The sequence below is a fragment of the Schistocerca americana genome, chromosome 2 (assembly GCF_021461395.2).
Source record: "Schistocerca americana isolate TAMUIC-IGC-003095 chromosome 2, iqSchAmer2.1, whole genome shotgun sequence".
Classification (NCBI taxonomy): Eukaryota; Metazoa; Arthropoda; class Insecta; order Orthoptera; family Acrididae; genus Schistocerca; species Schistocerca americana.
This window is the reverse complement of record NC_060120.1, coordinates 431,089,800-431,117,295: the sequence shown is the minus strand read 5'-3', so window position 1 is coordinate 431,117,295 and position 27,496 is coordinate 431,089,800. Positions and strand designations below refer to the sequence as shown.

The 27,496-nt window shown below is 43.2% G+C and overlaps 1 protein-coding gene across 1 annotated transcript in view; it reads right to left on the bottom strand.

Moving 5' to 3' along the window:
- Nucleotides 1–27,496, bottom strand: part of LOC124594072 (putative inactive carboxylesterase 4) — an 86,951-nt gene that overhangs the window by 44,004 nt on the left and 15,451 nt on the right. The window contains exons 3-5 of the mRNA XM_047132422.1: nucleotides 13,808–13,945; nucleotides 8,645–8,792; nucleotides 1,615–1,800 (exon numbers count right to left, since the gene is read on the bottom strand). Of these exons, the coding sequence (XP_046988378.1) occupies nucleotides 1,615–1,800; nucleotides 8,645–8,792; nucleotides 13,808–13,945 (472 nt within the window). The remainder of the gene's footprint in view (nucleotides 1–1,614; nucleotides 1,801–8,644; nucleotides 8,793–13,807; nucleotides 13,946–27,496) is intronic.

The window sequence follows — 27,496 nt, the reverse complement described above, 5'->3', positions numbered from 1 at the left end:
GATGTATAGCCATTATGATCAAAATGCCCAACGGGCGTGTGCTATGTATGCTGCTTGGTATCCTGGACGACATCATCCAAGTGTCCGGACCGTTCGCCGGATAGTTACGTTATTTATGGAAACAAGAAGTGTTCAGCCACATGTGAAACGTCAACCACGACCTGCAACAAATGATGATGCCCAAGTAGGTGGTTTAGCTGATGTCGCGGCTAATCCGCGCATCAGTTGCACACAAATTGCGGAGAATCGGGAATCTCAAAAGCGTCGGTGTTGAAAATGCTACATCAACATCGATTGCACCCGTACCATATTTCCATGCACCAGGAATTGTATGGCGACGACTTTGGACGTCGTGTACAGTTCTGCCACTGGGCACAAGAGAAATTACGGGATGATGACAGATTTGTTGCACGCGTTCTATTTAGCGACGAAGCGTCATTCACCAACAGCGGTAACGTAAACCGACATAATATGCCCTATTGGGCAACGGAAAATCCACAATGGCTGCGACAAGTGGAACATCAGCGATCTTGGCGGGTTAATGTATGGTGCGGCATTATGGGAGGAAGGATAATTGGCCCCCATTTTATCGATGGCAATCTAAATGGTGCAATGTATACTGATTTCCTACGTAATGTTCTACCGATGTTACTACGTTTCACTGCATGACGGAATAGCGATGTACTTCCAACATGATGGATGTCCGGCACATAGCTCGCGTGCGGTTGAAGCGGTATTGAATAGCATATTTCATGACAGATGGATTGGTCGTCGAAGCACCATACCATGGCGCGCACGTTCACCGGATCTGACGTCCCCGTATTTCTTTCTGTGGGGAAAATTGAAGGATATTTGCTGTCGTGATCCACCGACAACGCCTGACAACATGCGTCAGCGCATTGTCAATGCATGTGCAAACATTACGGAAGGCGAACTACTCGCTGTTGAGAGGAATGTCGTTACACGTATTGCCAAATGCACTGAGGTTGACGGACATCATTTTGAGCATTTATTGCATTAATGTGGTATTTACAGGTAATCACGCTGTAACAGCATGAATTCTCAGAAATGATAAGGTCACAAAGGTACATGTATCACATTGGAACAACCAAAACAAAATGTTCAAACGTACGTACGTTGTGTATTTTAATTTAAAAAACCTACCTGTTACCAATTGTTCGTCTAAAATTGTGATCTATATGTTTGTGACTATTACAGCGCCATCTATCACAAACCGAAAAAAGTGGTCCAACTAAAACACTCATTTCTTTACGTACTACACGAATGTGTAATAAAAAATGGGGGTTCCTATTTAAAAAAAAAAACGCATTTGATATCCGTTTGACCTATGGCAGCGGCATCTAGTGGGCCAACCATAACGCCATCTGGTTTCCCACTTCAAGCTAGACGAGTTTCGTGCTTCGTAGTTTTTTCGTTTGACCCTTATTTCGTGAGATATTTGGCGCGGTCACTATCAATGGACCACCCTGTGTAATGTATCTAAAAAGTCTGTTTTAAAATGCACTAAAATATGTTGCCCTGATATTTAAAAATGTATCGTGCGTTACCCAGCTCTTTACAGAGACCGTGTAGCGCCGTGTTGCCCTTCCTTACCTCTAGACATAGGTGACAACATATGAGCATGGCAAGACCACGCTCCCGCGTCTTGGCCGAAGATGGTGACGTTTTTGGGGTCACCGCCGAAATTGGCGATGTGGTCCTTGACCCAGCGGAGAGCCATCACCTGGTCCTTGAGGCCCATGTTACCAGGAACCACGTTGTCTCCCGTACTCATGAAACCTGCCAACATTTCAGGTTACAGTTGTTAATGAGACACGAACATTTTGCTGCCTATAGTTTACTTGGTTGTAGTATACGCCGACTGATAAAAGAAAAAATGATGCACCCCGAACACAATAGGATGTCAACGTAACTTCATTCACAAACACACGATAGGCGAGTGTGTGAATGATTGAAGTTGTAGTTCTCTGTGGCAGGTATAACGATAATCAGACAATCTGAAATGGGTTTCATTGTGGGTCGCCATTTGGCCAGCTGGTAGATTCGTGCAGTCTCCAGATTTGCAGGGCATGTGGATGTGACATTAACTCGATGTTGACAAGCACTGAAACCTGATGGAAGGCATACTCGTCGTCAAGATTGAGGTCGACCTCGTATCGTAACCCTTTCTCGTCTGCCCCTGCTATCAGAGATCAAATTACTGACTCCCTGTGACATTCTGTATCATTCCATACCGTTCGTTTGACACTAGCAGTAGTCGTAACGCGACAACGCAAACAGCTGCGTTTGGATTGGTGCTGTAACCGGGAAGCATTGAGTGTTGAAATGTCGTCACAGTGTTTTCAGTGATGAATCACAGGTGACGATCGGTGACCTGGTGAAAGGTCCCACTCTTCCAATGTTTTGGAGAGACGTAGCTGTGTTACTGCTGGCGTCACGGTGAGGGGATCCATCGCGTATGACTTCAAGCTACACCTGATGGTGATGGAGGGAACTCTGACAGCACAAAGGTATGTCTCACACACCCTGCGTCATCACACTTTACCTATCATGCGACGTTATCATGGAGCCATTTTTCAACAGGACAATGCTCGTACACACATGGCACATGTCTGTATGAGTTGTCTGCTTGATGATGAGGTACTCTCAGAACTACAGACCCGTCCAGAGTGAACAACTGTGGGACCAACCCGGCGTCAACTCCGTCCCAACGCCGATATGCAGGATATCAAGGACGAGCAGTAGGCCAGCTTGCTTCAGGAGTGGATAAAACGGCTTTATGGCACCTTTCCACACGAATCAGTGCATGCATCCAGGACAAAAGGGATCTAACATCATGGTGATAAGTGAGCTCATACTGCCGGGTTCATCATAAATTTGGCTCCGTTTTGCAATCATTCCAATAACATGACATACCCTCTCAACTCATGAATTTTCATGCGGTTTCCTCCTCCCTTTCTCAGTCCTTCACCTTTTTTGTCAGACATTGTAATTCGTAGAAGTAACCTTCTCGCAAGATACTTGGTTAGCATCCGTTCCAACGTTCAATGAACACTATTGCCCGTAAGCAAAGTCAATAAACAAAGAATGTAAACCGCAGTGATGTGTTCACACAATTGCTGTCAGATGCGAAAATCGTTAACATGTGCTAATTTTAACCGTCAGGATGATTAAATAATGAAAGGATACGCTGAAGAAGCAGCTTATGCAACACACCCGATCATAGTCTATCTATTACGTAGCTAATTTCATTTTACGAAAATAAACGGTAAACTCTTTTCTAATAAACAGATCGCGCATTTAAACAGACCAAAAAGTAGCCATACAAGCAGGCATTGACTGCAACATCTCCACTGAACGGCAGCAGAAATACGAGGGCTCCCCACATTTGCTGCTCAAGAATAAGCTACTCTCTCCGCCTGGAACGCACAGAGCGTCTCGAGTGCGGCACAAGCGGTGTGTGCGGCGGGCGCTGTGGAGGTGTGATCCGAGGATTCACAAATGCTCCGGTCCGTGTAGCAATGGTATGCCGGTTTTAACCGATCTATACAACTTAGGAGCGCCATTGGCCACTTTATTGGGTAATGAATGGCTAGGTGGCTCAGTGGTCCAGGCTGAAAGGAACACGCTAAGGCGCAATATACACACACTTCAAAAAAAGTTTTGCATCGCCCCGATTCCCAGAACTCCTGAAGACAGGCGTTGACTGTGGACATTGTATCACAGACACAGTCCCTCTGACTCTTCAGAGACGTCACTAAACCCGCCCACAGATGCAAACAACGTAGCGTCTATTAGACGGAGGGGGTCCGACAGCCGATCACTCCCAGTCATTCCACCGGCAAAAAGGTCACGGCTCACGATGTCTGTGGTTCAACCATGCCTAGACGGTCTGTACCTCAGTTCAATTGTGTCCACATTGTTACCTTGTTCCTGGAAGGGCTCTCAACAAGGAAAGTGAGCAGGCGTCTCGGAGTGAACCGAAGCGATGTTGTTCGGATATGGAGGAGATACAGAGGGACAGGAACTGTCGATGACATGCCTCGCTCAGGCCGCCCAAGGGCTACTACTGCAGTGGATGCCCGCTACCTACAGATTATGGCTCGCAAGAATCCTGACAGCAACGCCACCATGTTGAATAATGCTTTTTGTGCAGCCACAAGACATCACGTTACGACTCAAACTGTGCGCAATAAGCTGCATGATACGCAACTTCCCATACTTATACATTGAAGGATTACTTAGCTGAAACAGAGTACGGGTTTGATAAAAAATGTTATACAAATAAATAATAATCATGATTATAAAATGTCCAATATTCGACGTAACACCTTCACTTCATATTTTTTCCTTCTGTTTTTCCTTTCTAGAAATACTTACCCCAAAGCTATGCATGGCACAATACCAACACCTCTTCCTCTTTCTGAGCTCTAAATCTCACTCATTATGGAGGGATGCTGACTCAGTTTTTTAGGCTAGCAAATGGGAAGTTGCGGTACAGAAAATGGCCCAGAGATCACCAGTGTGTGTGTGTGTGTGTGTGTGTGTGTGTGTGTGTGTGTGTGTGTAGTAAGTGAATTATTATGAAACAGTATGTGTATAGTGTGTGCACTGACTGATAGTGAGATATAAGTGAACAATGTGGCATTACATTGTTTAATAAGGTATTTGTAAAAAAAAAGTATTGTATACCAGGAGTAAATCTAATGATTTTTCTCTAACTAGAAGTCTGTAAATGTATGTATATACGAATTAGCTTATTTTAAACTATTCTAAATTTGTAAATACTTTGACATGTCCTATATCCTTGTAAAAAGAGATCTGCGGATGAATAAATACTGCTACTACTACAACTCCACTCCCGACGTCCATGCCGAGGTCCATCTTTGCAACCACGACACCATGCAGCGCGGTACAGATAAGCCCAACAACATGCCGAATGGACTGCTCAATATTGGCATCACGTTCTCTTCACCGATGAGTGTCGCATATGTCTTCAATCAGACAATCGTCGGAGACGTATTTGGAGGCAACCCAGTCAGAACGCCTTAGACACACTTTCCAAAGAGTGCAGCAAGGTGGAGGGTCCCTGCTGTTTTGGGGTGGCATTATGTGGGGCCGACGTACGCCGCTGGTGGTCATGGAAGGCGCCGGTAACGGCTGTACGATCCGTGAATGCCACCCTCCGACTGATAGTGCAACCACGACGGCAGCATATTGGCGAGGCATTCGTCTTCATGGACGACAATTCGCGCCCCCAGCGTGCACATCTTGTGAATGACTTCCTTCAGGATAACGACATCGCTCGATTAGAGTGGCCAGCAAGTTCTCCAGACATGAACATGTCTGGGTTAGTTTGAAAAGGACTATTTATGGACGACGTGACCCACCAACCACTCTGAGGGATCTACGCCGAATAGCCGTTGAGGAGTGGGACAATTTGGACCAACAGTAACTTGATGAACTTGTGGATAGTATGCCACGACGAATACAAGCATGCATCAATGCAAAAGGACGTGCTAATGGGTATTGGAGGTACCGGTGTGTACAGCAATCTGGACCACCACCTCTGAAGGTCTCGCTGTATGGTGGTACAACATGCAATGTGTGGTTTCCATGAACAATAAAAAGGGCGGAAATGACGTTTATGTTGATCTCTATTCCAATTTTCTGTACAGATTGCGGAACTCTCGGAACGGAGGTGATGCAAAACTTATTTTGATGTGTGTATATATACTCTTTTTACCGACGTGCATACACAGTCTGTGATATCTTCTCGCCAGATCTCGACTGCAGTGTGTGTGCGTTGTGGAAGAATTGACTCCGTCGTACATAATGAAGTGAAAGTGTGCAATGCAGTTTTATGGACGTATATCACGCAGAAACTATAGTTCGAGTCACAAACGAGGGCAGCCGAGTTTAAGCTTGTTCTACGCACCTGTGTCACGTACTCTCCGACAACCAATGAGCGTTCAGTTTCTTAAATGTGATCGTAGTGAGTAGTTTAGAGAATTTCGATACCATTTGTTACGAGTTGTCATCCCTGATTGTGGTGGTGAGTGATAAAACTAGCTATAAAGATAGCGAGAGACATAATTTGTACCCTATACGCTTTCTTCAAGTGGAAATCAAGTGCATGCGAGTACAGCAACTGTTGCTTAGGATATTCAACATTGCAATCCTTGTCCGTGCGTCGACATGCGCGAACCGCCATCGTTCGTGGATCGGACTTTAGCACTCCTTGACCGGACAACCAGCTGTCATTTAACCACTCGAGAGCAGCTTCGACCAGACAAACTCAGATTTCCACCGAGGAAAACAAGACTGCTGTATGAATAATTGGACACACAGCAACGTATATAATACAAAATAGATTACAAAGCCAGAGGTATCGTGTTCGATCCCCGGTCAATCTTTGGCGTTTTAGTTGTGGCTTTTCACTTTATTCACCTCTGTGATTGTTGTTGGTTCAGAATCCACGTGAAACTATAGTTCCTCCTATAACTGAGTGGGTAAGTCAGTTCAAAGGTCGAAGGAAGGGAACGGCATACCACTCCAACAAACCATGCCTAGTAAAAACACTGTGGTGTGTTGCAGAGGCAACGGAAAAAGCATGCGAAGTTCAGAAGAACGCGAAATCCCGATGATTGGCTAAAATTTACAGACGCGCGAAATTTGGCACGGACTTCAATGCGAGATGCCTTTAATAGGTTCCGCAACGAAACATTGTCTCGAAATTTGGTAGAAAATCCGAAGAAATTCTGGTCGTGTGTAAAGTACACAAGCGGCAAGACGCAGTCAATACCTTCGCTGCGCAGTGCCGATGGTACTGTTACCGACGACTGTGCCGCTAAAGCGGAGTTATTGAACGCAGTTTTCCGAAATTCCTTCATCAGGGAAGATGAATGGAATATTCCAGAATTTGAAACACGAACAGCTGCTAGCATGAGTTTCTTAGAAGTAGATACCTTAGGGGTTGCGAAGCAACTCAAATCGCTTGATACGGGCAAGTCTTCAGGTCCAGATTGTATACTGATTAGGTTCCTTTCAGATTACGCTGATACAATAGCTCGCTACTTAGCACTCATATACAACCGCTCGCTCTCCGATAGATCTGTACCTACAGATTGGAAAATTGCGCAGGTCGCACCAGTGTTTAAGAAGGGTAGTAGGACTAATCCATCGAACTACAGACCTATATCATTGACGTCGGTTTGCAGTAGGGTTTTGGAGCATATACTCTATTCAAACATTATGAATCACCTCGAAGGGAACGATCTATTGATACGCAATCAGCATGGTTTCAGAAAACATCGTTCTTGTGCAACGCAGCTAGCTCTTTATTCGCACGAAGTAATGGCCGTTATCGACAGGGGATCTCAAGTTGATTCCGTATTTCTAGATTTCCGGAAAGCTTTTGACACCTTTCCTCACAAGCGACTTCTAATCAAGCTGCGGGCCTATGGGGTATCGTCTCAGTTGTGCGACTGGATTCGTGATTTCCTGTCAGGAAGGTCGCAGTTCGTAGTAATAGACGGCAAATCATCGAGTAAAACTGAAGTGATATCACGTGTTCCCCAGGGAAGCGTCCTGGGACCTCTGCTGTTCTCTTAGGTTTTTCGCAGATGATACTGTAATTTACCGTCTAGTAAGGTCATCCGAAGACCAGTATCAGTTGCAAAGCGATTTAGAAAAGATTGCTGTACGGTGTGGCAGGTGGCAGTTGACGCTAAATAACGAAAAGTGTGAGGTGATCCACATGAGTTCCAAAAGAAATCCGTTGGAATTCGATTACTCGATAAATAGTACAATTCTCAAGGCTGTCAATTCAACTAAGTACCTGGGTGTTAAAATTACGAATAACTTCAGTTGGAAAGACCACATAGATAATATTATGGGGAAGGCGAGCCAAAGGTTGCGTTTCATAGGCAGGACACTTAGAAGATGCAACAAGTCCACTAAAGAGACAGCTTACACTACACTCGTTTGTCCTCTGTTAGAATACTGCTGCGCGGTGTGGGATTCTTACCAGGTGGGATTGACGGAGGACATCGAAAGGGTGCAAAAAGGGCAGCTCGTTTTGTATTATCACGTAGTAGGGGAGAGAGTGTGGCAGATATGATACGCGAATTGGGATGGAAGTCATTACAGCAAAGACGTCTTTCGTCGCGGCGAGATCTACTTACGAAATTTCAGTCACCAACTTTCTCTTCCGAATGCGAAAATATTTTGTTGAGCCCAACCTACATAGGTAGGAATGATCATCAAAATAAAATAAGAGAAATCAGAGCTCGAACAGAAAGGTTTAGGAGTTCGTTTCTCCCGCGCGTTGTTCGGGAGTGGAATGGTAGAGAGATAATATGATTGTGGTTCGACGAAACCTCTGCCAAGCATTTAAATGTGAATTGCAGAGTAGTCATGTAGATGTAGATGTGTTCAAAATAATCTTCGAACTGATGAATGCTTTACTTGTTTTGAGATAATATCGTACGGGTCTCCTCTCTCACCTCAGTGACACGCGCGTACACACGCAAAAACTCATACACACACACATCAAATGTGCGCGAAATTTAGCAGAAGTACAGCACACTGGAAAATCATAGAGACGTTCTTGCCTACGTACCAAGAACGCCGAGGCGGTAGTTGAAGGTGACGACGACGACGCCGTGCTCCACCAGGTACTCCGGACCGTGGATGTCTGCGTTGCCACTGCCACTGAAGAAGCCGCCGCCGTGGATCCACACCATCACGGGCATCGAACCCTTGGGAGGCTGGCGTGCACAGAAAGTAATAAACGATCATGTCTGCGACAAGCAATATTTGAAAAGTATTAAATGAAGTTCATACCAAAACATCTTCTGTCGGTATTTTTTATGATCTGTCCAAGGCAGTTAGTAACTACCGATACTTAGCTATTAACATTGTAAATTGATACGAGTGAAAGTGTAAAAGATGCCAAAACGTTTCAGTAAACATGGTCCCTCACACTAGCCATGTGTGAGATAAATGAGAATGTACTGTTAAGAGTCGCTACTATCTCCAGTACGAAATATTTTGCTAGTTAGTACAAATGTATTATAGATGTAAACTTTTCGTTCGAAGTCCCATCTAATTGGCCTCAAATTTCACCTATGGTCCGTTCTTGGGTAATGAGATACACGCATGTTGGGGCACCCGCACGTTTTGCTGCTGACGTGAGGCGACATCTGACGGACTAATGTGCTGCAATACGGGTAAGGCAGCGGCTGTAAGGTGGCCGACCAGATCACGTGACCTCGGTCCTCAGATATCAAAAGGGTACAGCACCTTCGCTGATGCGCTTCAAGAACTTCAGCAGCGCGTTGTACAGTCTTTTCAAGTTTTACGAGGTGACCAAGCGCTGTTTGAAATAATTCATTACTCACTGTAGAGAGGAGTACAGTGCCGGCCGGAGTGGCCGAGCGGTTCTAGGCGCTTCAGTCTGCAAGCGCGCGACCGCTACGGTCGCAGATTCGAATCTTGCCTCGGACATAGATGTGTGTGATGTCGTTAGGTTAGTTAGGTTTAAGTAGTTCTAAGTTTTTCGGGACTGATGATCGCAGGTGTTAAGTCCCATAGTGCTCAGAGCCATTTGAACCACTTGGAGTACAGTATCCAAATGCAGGAACACCTCTTTCTGCTGGTATGACTGTACAGTACATTGTAACACATAACGTACTCACGTAGTACTGTATTTCTTGTTGAGATGGGAGACGGGTGAAAATCTCAATTGATCGAAAAGTTTAGATTTCAAATTTTCGCCTAACTCGCGTGCGTATTTCTCGTTCTTATACTGTACTTCACTTCGGCGCGCACACACAATTGACTCCAACCTTCCTTGTGGATTAACAATGTGGTTTGTAGGGATTCTTTCCAGTCAAATTACCGATGCTACATTCGTTTATTATGTTTAACATGCTGCCATTTCATTTTACACTTACTGCCGCCACTTCATAATTATTCCTTATTTATGCACGTGGTGTATTTGGACAGTAAATTTTGGCGCGGAAAGTAAAATTTTTCATTGAGCTGAAACGGGATTTCGGTCCTCATCATCGTTTGTGTTCGCCATTCCTTCCGAAAGATAATCATCATGTTCATAACTCTGAGTGCTGCTTTAGAGGCATTTGCAAAATTAATCCTGTTACTGAGATCGAATTTGATGCATTCATGATTGATGGCTTCAGCGGTCAGGATTTCATTTTCTCTTGCATTCGCATTTTAGTGGAACCGGCGGTCTACGCGGAAGAAAAAAGACTAAGGGGCCTACGGTGCTACAAGCTGTTCTCAGATATAGATCATGCCTACAAAAGCGAATTAGTGTTTAAACAATTCTTAGTGTTGCTGATTACTCTTTAGTACAAATACCTGTGTTGCTTAGTAGAAATATTACATCTTCCCACGAGCTCAGTTCCTCCCAAAATATCACAACTAACTCTAGAAAAAATTTATCTTCTTGTGAATAACGTCTTGGTGCAGCACTATGAATAGCATATTGAGTGTGAGTGTAGTGCCATTTTCTCCAGTGTGCAAAAACTTTTTGAGCTAAGCTGGCTTCAGTATATATGAGTGGTAATCAAATGAAAACGAGACAGATGGAAAAAAGTAAGTAAATTGTTTATTATTTCAAAAGTAATCATCTTAACTGTTAATATATTTATCCCACTGTGGACAAGATAGTCAGTGCCTTCGAGGAAAAATGTTTGCGGCTGCCTACGAAACCACGGCTGTACCCAGACGTGTACCCCTTCGTCCGAAGCAAATCAACGGCTACGAAGGTCTTTCATTAGGGTTTCAAAAACATGGAAATCGACTAGTACTATATGAAGGATGTGTAAAGGCTTCCAAGTGAAACTACTGTTGAGTAGTCGAAACAACCTTCGCTACACGTGGACGGCCATTATCCTGCAACACAGTGATGCCCTCCGTTAACATTCCTGGGCGTCTGTACTTGATGGCTCGCTTCAGTTTTTGCAAAGTGTGCACGTACCGATGTGCGTTAATTGTGGCGCCGTGTTCCAGAAAGTCAACCAGCAGTCGAAGAAAAAGATCATCGGAAACATGCGACACCAATTCGTCCTATTAATGGAAATGGAAATTTATGGCCCCTTGCCCCTCTTGTAGAAGGAAGCTATTTCGTCGTAGTGATCACTACAACTTTCGTCCCCAGCAATTTCTGTATAAAAATTTGCGCTGCGAACCCGCGACGTGGCAACATGAGCTGTCTTAAGGAGTAAAGTTCCTGGTAATATTTCCCTAAAACACAGTTTTTCTGTCTGGACAGAATTGTGAACGTAGTCACTTCTCAAAGAAGGTAACCTGTTTGCTCTCCACTTGTGTGTTGAATTAAAAACTCTTGGACTCCGACCAAAGTACGACCATCCTGGTGGATTGTGCTTATGCATACATTTTAAAATGGCTTCAAACCGACAGCTATTTAGTAAAAGAAAGAGAATAAAGGGAACTCTTGATACATACACTGAAAGTCAGTGAGATACGGGGGTCACTCCAAAAGAAATGCACACTATTTTTTTTAATCCATCTTTTATTCTACATGTTTGAAAGTTTTACAGTGTGTAGATACATGCTTTAGGAACAATATTTTCATTTCTCCACATAATTTCCATCCCTCTCAACTGCCTTACGCCATCTTGGAACCAGCGCCTGTATACCAACCTGCTGGAGCCACTATTTGGCAGTGTGCACAAGGGAGTCATCATCTTCAAATCTTGTTCCACGAAGAGAGTCTTTCAGTTTCCCAAAGAGATGATAGTCACATGGAGTCAGGTCAGGACTGTAACGCAGGTGTTTCAATGTTGCCCATCCGAGTTTTGTGATCGCTTCCATGGTTTTGTTGACTGACGGGTGGCCGTGCATCGTCGTGCAACAGCAAAACATCCTGCTTTTGCCGATGTGGTTGAACACAACTCAGTCGAGCTTGAAGTTTCTTCAGTGTCGTCACATATGCATCAGAATTTATGGTGGTTCCACTTGGCATGATGTCCACAAGCAAGAGTCCTTCGGAATCGAAAAACACCGTAGCCATAACTTTTACAGCAGAAGGTGTGGTTTTGAATTTATTTTCTTGGGTGAATTTGCATGATGCCACTCCATTGATTGCCTCTTCGTCTCTGGTGAAAAATGATGGAGCCATGTTTCATCACCTGTCACAATTCTTCCAAGAAATTCATCTCCACCATTCTCGTACTGTTCCAAAAGTTCGCTGCATACCGTTTTTCTTGTTTCTTTGTGAGACACTGTCAACATCCTGGGAACCCACCTGGCACAAACCTTTTTTAACACCAACACTTTCAGTATTCTGCAAACAGTTCCTTCCTCTATCACAACGTAGCGTGACAATTCGTTCACTGTGATGCGTCTGTCAGCAGTCACCAATTCGTTAACTCTCTGCACATTGTCTGGAGCGTGCGCAGTACGAGGACTGCCGCTGCGAGGACAATCCTGAATATTGCCGTGCGCGCTTTCAACACGTAACCTGCTTGCCCACCGGCTAACTGTACTGCGATCGACAGCAGCATCTCCATACAACTTTTTAACCTCTTGTGGATGTTTCCCACTGTCTCGTTTTCACAGCGCAGGAATTCTATGACAGGACGTTGCTTCTGACGAACGTCAAGTGTAGCAGCCATCTTGAAGACATGATGTGACGGCGCCACTCACGGGAACAGGTTGAACTAAGTTTGAAAACAAGCGGGAAGGATGTATCTACACACTGTAAAACTTTCACATATGCAGAATGAGAACTGTATTTTTACAAAAATAGTGTGCATTTCTTTTGGAGTGACCCTCGTAAAATGTTATCAATCTGTTAAATGTTGTCAAATAAGTAGGAAATCGGAAGCATGTGTCTAAAGAAATTAGTTTGCAGCATTTAAACAATGTTTTCTTGCTTTGTAGTTAATCATTTTAAAGTATTTCGGACGCTTTCACTATACTGGTAATACGTACACACTTCTCACCCTAGAGTGTCATTCCGTCGCTGCTTACATGAAAATTATTGAGGCTTTCATGTCGACTTGTTGACATATTGGCTCAATGACGTAGCGGAGAACAGCAGCGGTAATGATCACTGAAAGACGTTCAGACGCGAGAGGTATGTACAGGTTGTCCCTTTCTCTTGATGTATCGGCCGGTGTTTGCAAAACACTGCTCGCTGCGTCTGTCATGCGGCGTCCTTTGTCGACAAAAACGTCTGTTTGTTTCTCGTTAGAAGCAAAATGATTTTAAAAGCGGCGTTTTACGTGTCCGTTTATGTCGCACTAGACTAAATCGAATGGACACGTAAAATAGCGATTTAAAACTAATTTGGTCATAACGGGAAACAAACCAACTCATTTCGTCGACATTGGTCGTCGCATGAAAGACGTGGCGAGCAATATTTGCATGGGCTGACTGCAGCTACACTGCGCAGGAACGAAACCGCAAATATCTGACGAAACACCAAAGAAAATGCGGCTGACGACTCTTGGGAAAGACACCCGGTATACTTTCTGGCCGTGGGCTCGACTCCAGTCCACCACCAACATTGGAGGGCGAATCTTCGACGACGCCGACCATTCGTGCTGGCCAAACATCAGAAAAATAACTGAGCAAATGTCGGACGAAGATACGGAGGTCAAAGGCAATAGCTTATACCGTTTCTTGTAGCGTCAACTTGCCTTGCCTCCTCCAACATCATGGTGTTCCTTCCCCCGAGAAATTGGACGCCCCACCCTGAGAGTCACGCCACACAGCGCGCGGCCCTTACGTTTGGCGTGTAGACGTTGAGGTAGAGGCAGTCCTCGTCGCCCTCCAGCCTGCCGGTGTAGAGGTTCACCTGCGGCGCCACCGGACCCTCCTCCGTCGCGTTCCGTATGCTCGTCCACTTCTCGGCAGGCTGCGGCGGCTGAAACACCAGCGCAACCACTCACTCAGCTACAACCTGAGCCTGCTACACAATGTGAACACAAACCACAACAGGCTTACAGTATGCAGTTCATTCTCTTCAAGTGATCTCATATCTAACAACGTTTTTTGCCTCTCTACAGGTGTCTTTACTATAGCACCCCTTTACCAACTCAGGGAAACGAGAAACTAGTGTTATAGGCGAACATGCAAAAGACATAAATAACATTCATTGAACCCACTTCTTTCTGTCGACAACATAAACCGATGCCGTTTCTTTGTTTCGCATGTGGGGTGTATCATTAAGATTTCTTCACCACTTCGAAAATATAAAATATTCTACTTGGGGCATCGGAAAACAATGTCGCATTTGCGCTTGTCGATATTCGTTTCTCATTTATCAGCTCGTTGTGTACTTCAAAGTCGCACCAAATACATGACTTGTTTAGTCGTAAATAATTAAACTTTTGTGCAATTTATGGTGAATTTCTCAGCGAAATACCAGAAGAGGTACATATCCGGGCGACATTGTATGCTTTTTGAGTTTTACAAGAGTAGTAACGCAACAGTTGCTACCAAAGCATTTGCGATGATTGTCCAAGTCCATTGCACGTTCTTAAATGCCAAAGATGGTTTACTAAGTTCAGATCCACCAGTTCTGATCGTTTTGATTCGTATAGATCAGTAAAACCAACAACTGTAGACAATGACATGTTAAGAGCGAAAGCGGAAGAAAATCCGTATCGGACAATCGAGGGACTGTCGAACACTCTTAACCAATCTGGATCGACCATCCAACAACATTTGCAGCAGATTGGTAAAGACAAGCAAAGCTAACCGATCCACCACATACAACTTATTGCTTCTGCAGTACAATACAGAAGCGTTTTTTGTTCGCTTCGTCACTGGAGATGAAAAATGGATCATCTATGATGATCCAAAACGCAAAAAGCAGTGGCTCTCTTCAAATGAATTTTTACGAAGTACACCTGAGAGAAATTTTCACTCCATAAAGGCGCTTTTGTATGTTTGGTGGAGTATTCGCGGGATCGTTCATTCTAAAGTGCTAAAACCTGGGCGAACTGACAATGCAGAACCTTATTGTGAACAACTTAATCAATTAAACGAATCTTTAATTGAAACGTGACCAGCAACAGTCAACTGAAAAGGCGTTACTCGGTAACATGATAACGCAATACTGCTTTGCACAAGATGAACCCTGGAAAAATTAATGAACTGGAGGTGGAAGGTATCGGCTCACCCACCATATTCGTTCGATATTGTATGATAGGGTTTACATTTATTCCGATCGCTACAACATTTTAAAAGTCGAAAAAAAAGTCCAAAATGCCATCTCCAGATATTTCGCTCCAAAACAAAATTTTTATCGACCCGGTATTGATAATTTGCAGAAGGTTGATGATAACGAGGGTGATTACGTCAGTTGCTAAAACTAAAAGCTTGTTAACAATTTATCTGTTTAAATTTAATGTGGAGAATTTGTACCTACGAACACATGTTTCCTTGTCGGCGTTTCAATCTAGTGACTGTTTCTAGAATCATATGAAGGAATGCAGCCGGCCTGTGTGGCCGTGCGGTTCTAGGCGCTACAGTCTGGAACCACGTGACCGCTATGGTCGCAGGTTAGAATCCTGCCTCGGGCATGGATGTGTGTGATGTCCTTAGGTTAGTTAGGTTTAAGTAGTTCTAAGTTCTAGGGGACTGATGACGACAGATGTTGAGTCCCATAGTGCTCAGAGCCATTTGAACCATTTGAAGGAATGCATGATAAAAGTTTCCGTAAGCAGTTTCCGACATTTTATTTTTTCTTTGTTGTTGTGTAATATGAGGTTGTGTTCTCTGTAACCTTTGTAATTATTTAATTGATGAATAAAATATTAAAGCTATTTGAAGAATATTGTTTATCTTTCAGTTACAGAGTTTTACGGTGAATAAAATTAAGTACACTTTTAAAACTAGTTACATGGACAGTTAAGCCGTACTTAGTCGATCGTGCATAATTTTTTACCTTGAAACGGAAGAAGACCTTGTTAAAAAAAACTGAGTTTCTTTAGTCGATTAACAATTTTTCTTGTCTGGAAATTGGAAATTTGTGTTAGTTGCCAATAATTTCTACTTCCAAATGGTTTTAACTTGTAACTTATTTTTTATAGTTCTTCTTCTTAGTTTGGTTGTACTTACTGACTATTGGTACGTAGTAGGACAATTATGTAACAGATAGATTATTAAATACAATAGTGACCGGAGTTTATCCACTGCAGTACTTTTAAATTTGAACAGAATATTTGATCTTAGTTGCGTGACTATGTTGAACATCGCAGCGGTTTTTCACATTCGGAAAACTTTACTTCTCCTCATTACCTTTTTTATACCCGCAAGAGACGACAGAACACATCAAGTAAGTGCTAGAATTTCAAAACGGAATAAGAAAATATGTTAAAGATCTGTTACAGGACTAGCGGCTAAAGTCTGAAAAGTTTTCAAAGGTACAACATTCGCCCCTCATAATTTTTTTGTTCGTTTCCAGATACCTGTTTGAAGTCCCTGGGCCACTGTACCATTAGCTCTCCGCTGGACGTCCTAATCAAAAGTGGCAGAGCTCATTGATAGTGTGGAGTGCAGTGCGGTAATTCGTGTTCTTCGTTTGAAGGGGAACAACGCTACAACAGTCCACATGCAACTGATACAGGAACAAATCAACATCATATGACCCAGCGGTAAGGTGGAGGTCAAACAAGTGAGAATGACAAAGGAATAAGTGGCGGACCATTTCTCTGTCAAGTATCGGGAATCACGAGAAAAGAGGGAGTCCTGTTGCTCAAGGATCGCCTCATCACGATAGATACGACTGTGAAAATAAGTCATGGATCAGTTTTCAGCTTTTTGTACGGCATCCTTTTACTTACAAAGATCGCCCTTTACGCCGAACGGAAGCGGGTGCGGAAATCTTATAGCTCTCTCAGTCCGGTCCTGACGACTTGTATAGCCGCGTAATCACGATGGGCAAGTGCTGGGTTTACTACCATGACCAAGAAACAAAGTAGCTAAGAGAACAGTAGAAAATGCGTATTTATCACCGACGAAAAAGGCAAAGATCAAACCATTATTGGACAGAGTGACGCTGGGTGTTCCTTGGGACTAAATGGAATGATGCTAACAGATTACGTTCGTAAGTGGCAAACCGACACAGCACCGTACCACCGAAATCTCCTGATGAGATTACGGAAGGAGATTACGGAGGGTAGTCAAGACGAAACGTCGCAGAAAGCTGTCTGTTATGCTCCACGGTTATGCCCCAACTAATCCAGCACATGACGTAGTCAAACATGCCGCTTCTCTGTGATATCAAATTTTATTTCAAATGCCTCCCTTCCCTCTTGGATACTGCTTATATTGCACCCAAGCACTACTTCCTCCTGCCTTCTGTAAAGGAACCATTGCACTGCAGACATTTTCAGAGTGACTACGAGATGATTTTTGAGGTGGAATGTTTCCTGAACAACCAGAATCGGTGTTCGAAAACCAACGTTTCCACCAAGACATTTACTTTGGAAAAAATGTGATGAGTAAATACACTCTAAGACAAAAAAAACGACGCAACACGAAGGAATTATCCGAATGGGATGGAAATCGGTAGGTGTGATGTACACGCACAGACAAACAAATCAGAACAATTTCAGAAAAAAATTTGATGTACAAATTGGGCAAGTCGGTAGCGCGTTGGTCCACCTTTGGCTCTTATGCAAGCAGTCATTAGGCTGGGGGTTGATTGGTACAGCGTTGTTGGATGTCCTCCTGGTGGATGTCGTTCCAAATTCTGTCCAACTGAAGCGTTAGGTCGTCAAAATCCCGAACTGGTTGCGTGGCACTGCCCATAATGCTGCAAGCGTTCTCACTTGAGGAGAGATCCGACGACCGTTTTGCCTAAGGTGGGGTTTGGCCAGCGTGAAGAAAAGCAGTAGAAACCTTCGCCGTGTGCGGGCGAGCATTGTCTTGCTGAAAAGTAAGCCCAGAATGACTTGCCGTGAAGGCAACAAAACGTGGCGTAGAATATCGCCGACATACCACTGTATTGTAAGGGTGTCGCGGATGATATCCCAAGGGGTCCTGCTATGAAATGGCAGCCCACATTATCACTCTTCGATGTCGGATCGTATGGCGGGCGACAGTAAGCTTGGTGTCTCACCACACTGCGTGGCATCTCAAGACACGTCTCCGCTCGTTGTTGGTGCTCAGTTCGAAACAGGACTGATGACTAAACACAATTCTACTCCAATCAGTCTGATTCCAGGCCGAAGACGAGTCTGGAGAAGCTCCAGACAGTGGGAAGATACAAAAGTGAACGCCCCAGACACCGGTTGAATACCAAGCTGACTGTCATCTGCCATACGCCGCGACAACCAGACTACCAGGAGTGGTAGTCTGGGGTACTACTGCATTTCATAGCACGAGCCCTTTCATCCGCCGCACCCTTAAAACATAGCTGCACGTCGACGATGTTCTACGCCCGTGTTGTTGTTGTTCTTGACAGGCAATACTGGGCTTACATTTCAGCAAGATAATGCCTGCCCCCTACCTCCCACCCCCCACCCCCGACACACACACACACACACGGCGAGAGCTTCAACTGCTTAACTTTTTGCTTGCCAAACCCTACGTTGCTCAGCAAGGTCTTCGGATCCCTCGCCAATTGAGAACGTTTGGAGCATTATGGGCAGAGGCCAACCAGCTAGGCTTTCTGACGATCTAACGAGCCAATTGGATAGACTGTGGCATGAAATTCCTCTCGAGAACATGCAACAACTCTGTCAACCAATGCCAAGCCGAATAAGTGCTTTAATAAGACCCACAGCTGGACCAATGGGGTATTGCCTTGCTCAATTTGTGAAGCTTTTATCTTGAATAAATCACACATTTTTTCTGAAATTGTGATTATTGGTTTTCTGTACACGTTCATCACATCTACCGACTTCCGTCCCATTTGGATAATTCTTTCGTGGTGCGTCTTTTTTTTTCTTAGAGTGTGTGTACAGAAGAACTAACACCAGCACAAAGTTTCCTGGTCCCACCCTGATAAGTTTTTAGGATTTAAGTAAAATTTAGTCAATCATAAATGAAGAACATGGTTAAAGTTGTTTGGTGTTGCTGAAGCAGGACTAATGATCGACCCCATAACTTTTATTACAGTTTTCACGTTTGTGAAAAAAAAGCATATTATCTTTGAGCGCCAGTACTCACAGCGCTATAATAAGAATCGTTATTTCAAAATCATCCTGGATTTTGTATTGGCTATTCAGAACATTGCACCCATTTCACTCCAGTGATAGCGAACACGCCTATGTGTAGTGGAATGCACGTGATGCAGTACGAAAGATACGTTATACATGCCACCAATATAAATAAAACTATTCGTGGGCAACGAGTATGAATAACTACTGATTAGATGAATAAGAGGAGGAACACGTTTTAATAACCCGAAAACTGGAAGTTTCACGGTCTGATGAGGCTCGATGGGTGCCGACGCTATGTCATCACTACTATTCGTCGGAAGAAAACGGAAGTTAGGAAACGTACTAGCAGACGAAGGTCGCCGAATGACTTTCGACTAGTCGCCTTGGTAAGTGGAGTAGTTACATGTGACACAACTAGAAGTGGAGAATGACTTTGTTGTAGGCACATTTGTTTCGAGCATTCAGTTGACAGCCAATGATCGTGAATGGATAAAAGTAACAGATGACTCAAGAACTGATTTGATGGCCAACAACATCGTCAGTTACAGTGGCAGTGGGTCTGGAACATTTCAGTGCGTGGAAGCGAGTTGCCTGATTAGATTAATCACACTTCCTGTTAAGATTACGTTAGTTGTCGTATCAGGATACGCTTTTTCTCCACGAGAATGCCTGTTTTACACAATGCGCCACATGCACTGGTCTCACGTCCAGGAAGATGGTGATGCAAATCCCAGTACGTTCATCCAAAGTCAGCATTTTCCGTGTTTCCCGAATCTTTAAGGCAAACAATGGAATGATCCCTTTGAGAGAGAACATGGCTGAATTCCTTTCACACTTTCAGGGTATACTCTGTATCTATGATCTCATTGTCGACGTACAATAAACCAACTTCCTCCTTCCTGCACTAATCGAAAATTCGATCTTCCTTTTATATGCTCATGTGATCGCATACCCGACAGAAATTTATTTACGCCTAATGAGATTTCACTGCCTCATGACAGAACTAAGACCAATATGACATGAACAAAAGTATTTGCTTTATTTTGCAATAGTTACACTACTTGGAGCAACAGACGATTTTTTAAAAAATATTTCACTAGAGCGATCCTTGAACGAATGAACCAGCTAGAAAGACGGCTTTGAAGGGTTTTCTCGGGGCAAAACGTCAAGCTGCTGAAAATAAATCTCGTTGTGAAAATATCATTTACATTTCTAGACATCAAAATTGCAAAGTCAGGAAGGCTGCACGCAACAAACGTCAAATAGGCATGAAGTGTACAACTTGCTTGGAGATGAAGATGATTAGCATTTCAACGCAACTGGACGGATTACGAGGGCGTACTGAAATGTAATGCCTCCGAATTGTTTTATGTGATACCTCTTCAAACTTTTTAAATAAAACAAACATTATTAACATTATACATATTTATTCTTGATGTCTACATATTTATTTCTCAGCGTAGACATCCTGGCAAAGAACATATTTCTCCCAACGACATACTAATTTCTTGAGACCGTCGCTGTAGAACTCGTGACTTTGTTGAGGTAGCCACAACCTCGCCTCTGCTTGCAACGCTTGATTGTTATTACAGTGAAGTCTTGGAAGGTGTTGTTTAAGTTTTGGAAACGGATGAAAATGTGATGGGGCCAAGTCGAGACCGTGCGGAGGATAATCGGTGATAGTGAGCCCAAGGCGACAGATTGTTGCAGATGTCGCAGTGGTCGTGTGTGGTCTGGCGTTGTCATGCTGAAGGAGAGCGTGCTCCATGTATGGACCAACTCTTCGAATTCGAAGCTCTATTACAGCACTCTGTTTCTCACGTACCGACATCTTTATGTTAGACATCGCCACGTTATACCGCTGCAACTCGGAGCCCTCTAGCGGCAGAGGACTGCGAATACGTAGACATGAAGAATGAGAGATGTGGAATATTAATAACATTTATTTTATTTAAAAAGTTTAACAATTTTCACATCGAAAATTCGGAGACATTATTTTTCAGCGCGCCCTCGTATAGCAGTCAGTAGCAGGGCCATCTACATTCTGTGTATATGGAAAGGTTCCTGAGCGGGTCTCTCATTAAGAAATCGCTTTTGATTGCTCGTTGTTTGTGAGGAGAACCTGTTATGCCTCGTCTAAAGAGGAAATCGTCTACGACTATGTATCGATAGTGGAAGGATGACGGTTTATCGAGACTATTCGCATTGGTCTTACTCGCAAATAGGTGGGTTCGGTACAGCCATACTCGAGGTCAAGCAAGATATCAACCACCCCATGCATCCAGCAGCCCAGGAGAATGAGACGTTCGTGCGACAGAATTCTACAGCCACGTCACATATCAGTAGTCAGGGCCTGCGAGATTTACAGGCCCTGTGGCGTGCGCCACAGCACGTGATATTACAGGTCTTACAAATTGCAGCGAACGTCTCATGCGGGAACGAGTTTCTATTTTAGACCTGATTAATACTTCATACCTGCTCATGATAGTACATGACAATGTTAATTATTTAGCGGGTACCTTTCCACTGAGATACTGATTTTCCGCCTGGTCCCAGTCTTTAATGGGTACCTTTCCATTGAGACTGTGATTTCCCTCCTGGCTCTGGACGCAGCCAAGCGTTCGCGATGTGTGTCGGACAGGGCAACTAGTGTGACGTAACAAGTTTTTTGTGGGGCCTGTATTTTTCGTAGGTCCCGCCTTGAGCCCGGGAAAGAGCTTATTTGTAGCAAAAAACGTATCCACAGAACAGTTTGACGACGTCTTGAGCATTCTTGAGCATCAGCTGTCAATAAGGTGGCCATTTCTGCGGCTTTCCTTGGCGCGGCAGGAATGAGAGGCGAGCCGAGAGTCGTTCGCTGGACGCCAACATTAGACACAGGAGTGGCGCCAGCACGTCCTCTTTTTCAGACGAGTGCAAGTTGTAAGAGACCTTGTAAAAATGACTAGACACCCCGAGGGCGCTGCAAGTGCAGGCTGGTTTGAACCTTCTGCTGGACGCCATTGTAGCGGTAAGAGTCTGTAAGATGAATGTACGATTGCTTGCAAGGACATAAATAGAAAATTATGTATTTATTGGTACACATATACAATATTCGTTAGTCGTAACTGTACTGCCTACACATTCCAGTGTACGTGAAGAAGAATGGTGAAAAGCAGTGCAGTGTTTAACTGCAAGAATGAATTTGGGAAAGGAACCAATATGCGAGGGCGTGCTGAAAAGTAACGCCTCCGAATATTTTGTGTAAAAGCTCTTAGTTACGTTACACACCGCTATGGTATACGGTGCAATTCGAAACCCTTTAGCAGCAGAGGACTGCAAATTTGTAGATACGAAGAATAAAAATGTAGAATGTTAATAACGTTTGATTTATTTAAAAATCCCTAAGAGTTTTCACATAAAAAACTCGGAGGCAGTACTCTTCTGGACGCCCTCGTAATCTTCCACACTACGTGAATATGTACATGTGTTTTATATCGGAGACTTTCAGCCATAGCATTATATTTTCAACAAGGGTATGTCACTCACTTTACATTCTTTTCTTTTCACAGTAGATGTTATTTTTGGGAGTACTAGTCGACATGAGGGTCAGAACTTTTCATTTTGTGGTACTGAAAAGTAGCTCAAATGTAGGTGATAACATCACACAGTGAGGTATGAGCACTCACCAGTATGCAGCGTATGGCACAGACCGGCAATAACGCTGTGTGCCAGATATAGAAAAAATCATTTGTAACCAAGTACATTTCACTTCATAAATTAGGAGCACTAATCGATGAAATTCAACAATTCTTGCTTATGCTGACGTAAGAAGCTGGAATTGGTTGGAATAAACAGTTATGGCAAATTTCTTATATTACGTGAAAAAAAGATCGGTAAGTAGTGAGTGGTTGCATTTTGTTCATAAATTAAATTATTAAGTTGTAGTTATAGACTTAAATGAGACATTATGTTACTGACAAAACTGAAACGAAAATGTGTTATAACCAAGGGCGGGTAAGTTTTCCACCACAAAGACCGAAGAGGTGTCTTAAAAATTGTCACTGTTCACAGTAGAGCACTTGCAGGACTGTGGGGCCTTTTCCCGGGTACAGTTCGCGATGGTCGTATCCATATGGGGAGTCTCCGAGGAGAACGGATTTTGCCAGACTGTATTCGTCATCATCGTTATTAGTCCAGCACCTAGCGTAATGGTACGGGGTGCCATTGACTGTACAACACGACCACCTCTGTTTCACATAGACGGTCATTTGGACAGCAGGTGTTACATTTCTGATGGGTTAAGGGCAGCGGCTGGGCCCAATCTGTGAAGCGTCCGCGACCATATCTTTCAATAGAACAGCGCAAGACCATGTGTTGCCCGTGCTGTTCTGATCTGTCTCGATACAGATTCTGAGCAGTCACGACACAATGGGTGTTTCACGCTTTTCCCTGGGCAGCAGTTTCTCCAGTTATCTCACCCAGTGAAAACGCCTAGTCAACTGCTGCAGTGTTAGAAGCGCGCTTGCAGCCAATACGATTGTTGAACTTTGGTAGAGAGTCGAAGGAGAATGGAATGACGTACCGCACCTGTCATCCAACATCAGTTCAAACCGATGAAAAACGAGTTGGGGCCATTCTATCTGACAAACGTGGTAGTCATATGCACTAACTTTCTCTCCCCGTGTACATCCAGATCACTTACAAACCTAATAACGTTTTCTTCATAACCTACTGTATACGTACAAAAAACAATTTTTTTACTCTTTACCCTTCGTAGTGTTGCAGCTTTTAGTGGCCAGCAGTCTATGTTGATCTGTAAAAGTTAAATTACACTGTAGGAAATACTGCAACAGGCCACAAGCATTTTACTGCACCATTACTAGTATGATTTCTTGACAAGTTTTACATTTATTTGCTAAAATATAACAGAGTTTATATGATTACATAATTTTCAAAAGATGTTACATTTGTGTACTAAAATATATAAAGTTTTTGTGATTACGTAGTTTATTATTATAATTTATTATTTAAATTTTATGGCCTTCATTGGACCACTCTAGCCAACTTTATACAAAGAATTTTTCAGTTTCCTGTCAGCCTAATACTTCTTCATTCTCTCGGATCTCGTCCTTCTTCATCGGAAATCATTCTTCCTATTGTCTGTTTGTTGATTCTCGTTTGCAGTCTGGTTTGTTTGTCTGTGAGTTTCCTGATTTTGTCAGTTTTGTTTCTTAGGTCTTCCAATGTAATCTGTAGCTCATCCATATCTTCCTTGATTTCTGTAATCCACTTAATGTTGCACTTACTATTCCACAATTTTTCTATTATTCTCCTGATGATCCTGTTGTCTGGTGTTCTGATTAGATGTCCGAAAAATGAAATGCGTTTCTTCCTGATTGTACTCATTACCGGTTCTATTACCTTGTAGACTCTTTCATTTGTAGCTACTCTCCAGTATCCATCTTTGTCGTACGATTTGTCGATGCACGTTCTGATGATTCTTCTCTCTATTTTGATTATTTGTCTATTTGATCAGTGTTAGTTGTTTTGAAGATGGCTTTACTTGCGTATATTATTTCTGGTTGAGTGATTGTTTCGTAGTGTTTTAATTTTGTTGCTATTGACAGGCTCTTTTTGTTGTAGGTGTTCTTGGGGATATATTGTGCTGTAGATAATTTGCTTATTCTGTCATGCCATGTTAGATTTTCATTGAGGTTGTATGTTATGATTTCTCCCAGATATTTAAATTTATCTACAATTTTGATTTCTTGGTTTCCTATGGCAATTTTGTTTATAAGTGGTGGGTCAGTTAACATGATGACTGTTTTTTCAAAGGATATTCCAAGACCAACTTTCTGTGCTATTTCCTGTAGTGAGATAACTTGTTGTTTGGTTTCCTGAATACTGTTGGACAAGAAAGCAAGGTCATCAGCAAATCCTAGACAATTTAAACTTATGTTGTCTTTGGGTCTTCCAATTTGGATGTTCTTTGGGTTAGTCTTGCACCATGCCCTCATAATGTATTCTAAAGCACAGTTGAACACCAGGGGTTCCAAGCAATCTCCTTGTCTTAAACCCATTTTTATGATGTATGGCTCACAGAGTTCCCCCCTGAACTTGACTTTCGATACGGTGTTGGTTAAGGTGAATTCTATCAATTTGACTAATTTTGTATGGAGCCAGGAATTTCTTAAGATTTTTAAGATTGAAGGTCTGTGGATACTTAGTTTAAAAAAGATTTCACATTTAAATAAGCTCTGTACATTGTACGTACCTCATGAAACGCTCTCCTTTACGTATTATAAGAGAGAGAATTTTGATTCTCTTTTCCGATTTATGCTAATACATGAGCTAAACCAAATACAAGATGGCCCATACATTTGTTTACATCGGCTGCTAATTTCATGGGCCAAAGAACATGATATTGTGCAGGTATCTTATACTTCTGGAGCTACTGCAAAGATACTTCCCCGTAGTACACATCATTTTAGAGTTATACGTTGAATTATTCAACTGCTGGTAATGGCCAATGAAGAATACGGTATTCGCTCTTTCAGTTAATATTTCTAAGCTTTCAAATCATAAAAGTAGTACGAAATTTTGGAGGGAAATATGGTTGCTTAATTCTAGTTGATCATTCAAGATACAGTCACGTTAAGTATGATTGTGGTTGTATATTTCTAATTCTTCTAACAAAATCCTTTGTACTCCTTTTTGCTCTAAAATATGTAAAGGAGAGGTTGTCATGCAGTAATTATAATGTATAGAGCTTGTATAGAAAGTAAGACTTTTTGTAAACTACGTAATCAACAAAAATTTTTATAAATCTTGCCAAGAAGTCATCACTACTCTCTGACGATGGGATCAGGCCCGAAACTACTAATGGTACAATAAAATCATTTCTATAAAACTTGTAGATGGCTGCAGTATTTCCTACAATGTAATTTACGAAAACATCTGCGGTGTTCTCCAGCAACAATGAATACAGGGTGTTACAAAAAGGTACTGCCAAACTTTCAGGAAACATTCCTCACACACAGAGAAAGAAAATATGTTATATGGACATGTGTCCGGAAACGCTTACTTTCCTTGTTAGAGCTCATTTTATTACTTCTCTTCAAATCACATTAATCATGGAATGGAAACACACAGCAACAGAACGTACCAGCGTGACTTCAAACACTTTGTTACAGGAAATGTTTAAAATGTCCTCCGTTAGCGAGGATACATGCATCCACCCTCCGTCGCATGGAATCCCTGATGCGCTGATGCAGCCCTGGAGAATGGCGTATTGTATCACAGCCGTCCACAATACGAGCACGAAGAGTCTCTACATTTGGTACCTGGGTTGCGTAGACAAGAGTTTTCAAATGCCCCCATAAATGAAAGAGGGTTGAGGTCAGGAGAGCGTGGAGGCCATGGAATTGGTCCGCCTCTACCAATCCATCGGTCACCGAATCTGTTGTTGAGAAGCGTACGAACACTTCGACTGAAATGTGCAGGAGCTCCATCGTGCATGAACCACATGTTGTGTCGTACTTGTAAAGGCACATGTTCTAGCAGCACAGATAGAGTATCCCGTATGAAATCATGATAACGTGCTCCATTGAGCGTAGGTGGAAGAACATGGGGCCCAATCAAGACATCACCAACAATGCCTGCCCAAACGTTCACAGAAAATCTGTGTTGATGACGTGATTGCACAATTGCGTGCGGATCTTGCCAGCCCACACATGTTGATTATGAACATTTACAATTTGATCACGTTGGAATGAAGCCTCATCCGTAAAGAGAACATTTGCACTGAAATGAGGATTGATACTTTGTTGGATGAACCATTCGCAGAAGTGCACCCGTGGAGGCCAATCAGCTGCTGATAGTGCCTGCACACGCTGTACATGGTACGGAAACAACTGGTTCTCCCGTAGCACTCTCCATACAGTGACGTGGTCAACGTTACCTTGTACAGCAGCAACTTCTCTTACGCTGACCTTAGGGTTATCGTCAACTGCACGAAGAATTGCCTCGTCCATTGAAGGTATCCTCGTCGTTCTAGGTCTTCCCCAGTCGCGAGTCATAGGCTGGAATGTTCCGCGCTCCCTAAGACGCCGGTCAATTGCTTCGAACATCTTCCTGTCGGGACACCTTCGCTCCGGAAATCTGTCTCGATACAAACGTACCGCGCCACGGCTATTGCCCCGTGCTAATCCATACATCAAATAGGCATCTTCCAACTCCGCATTTGTAAACATTGCAACGACTGCAAAATCACTTTCGTGATGAACACTAACCTGTTGATGCTACGTACTGATGTGCTT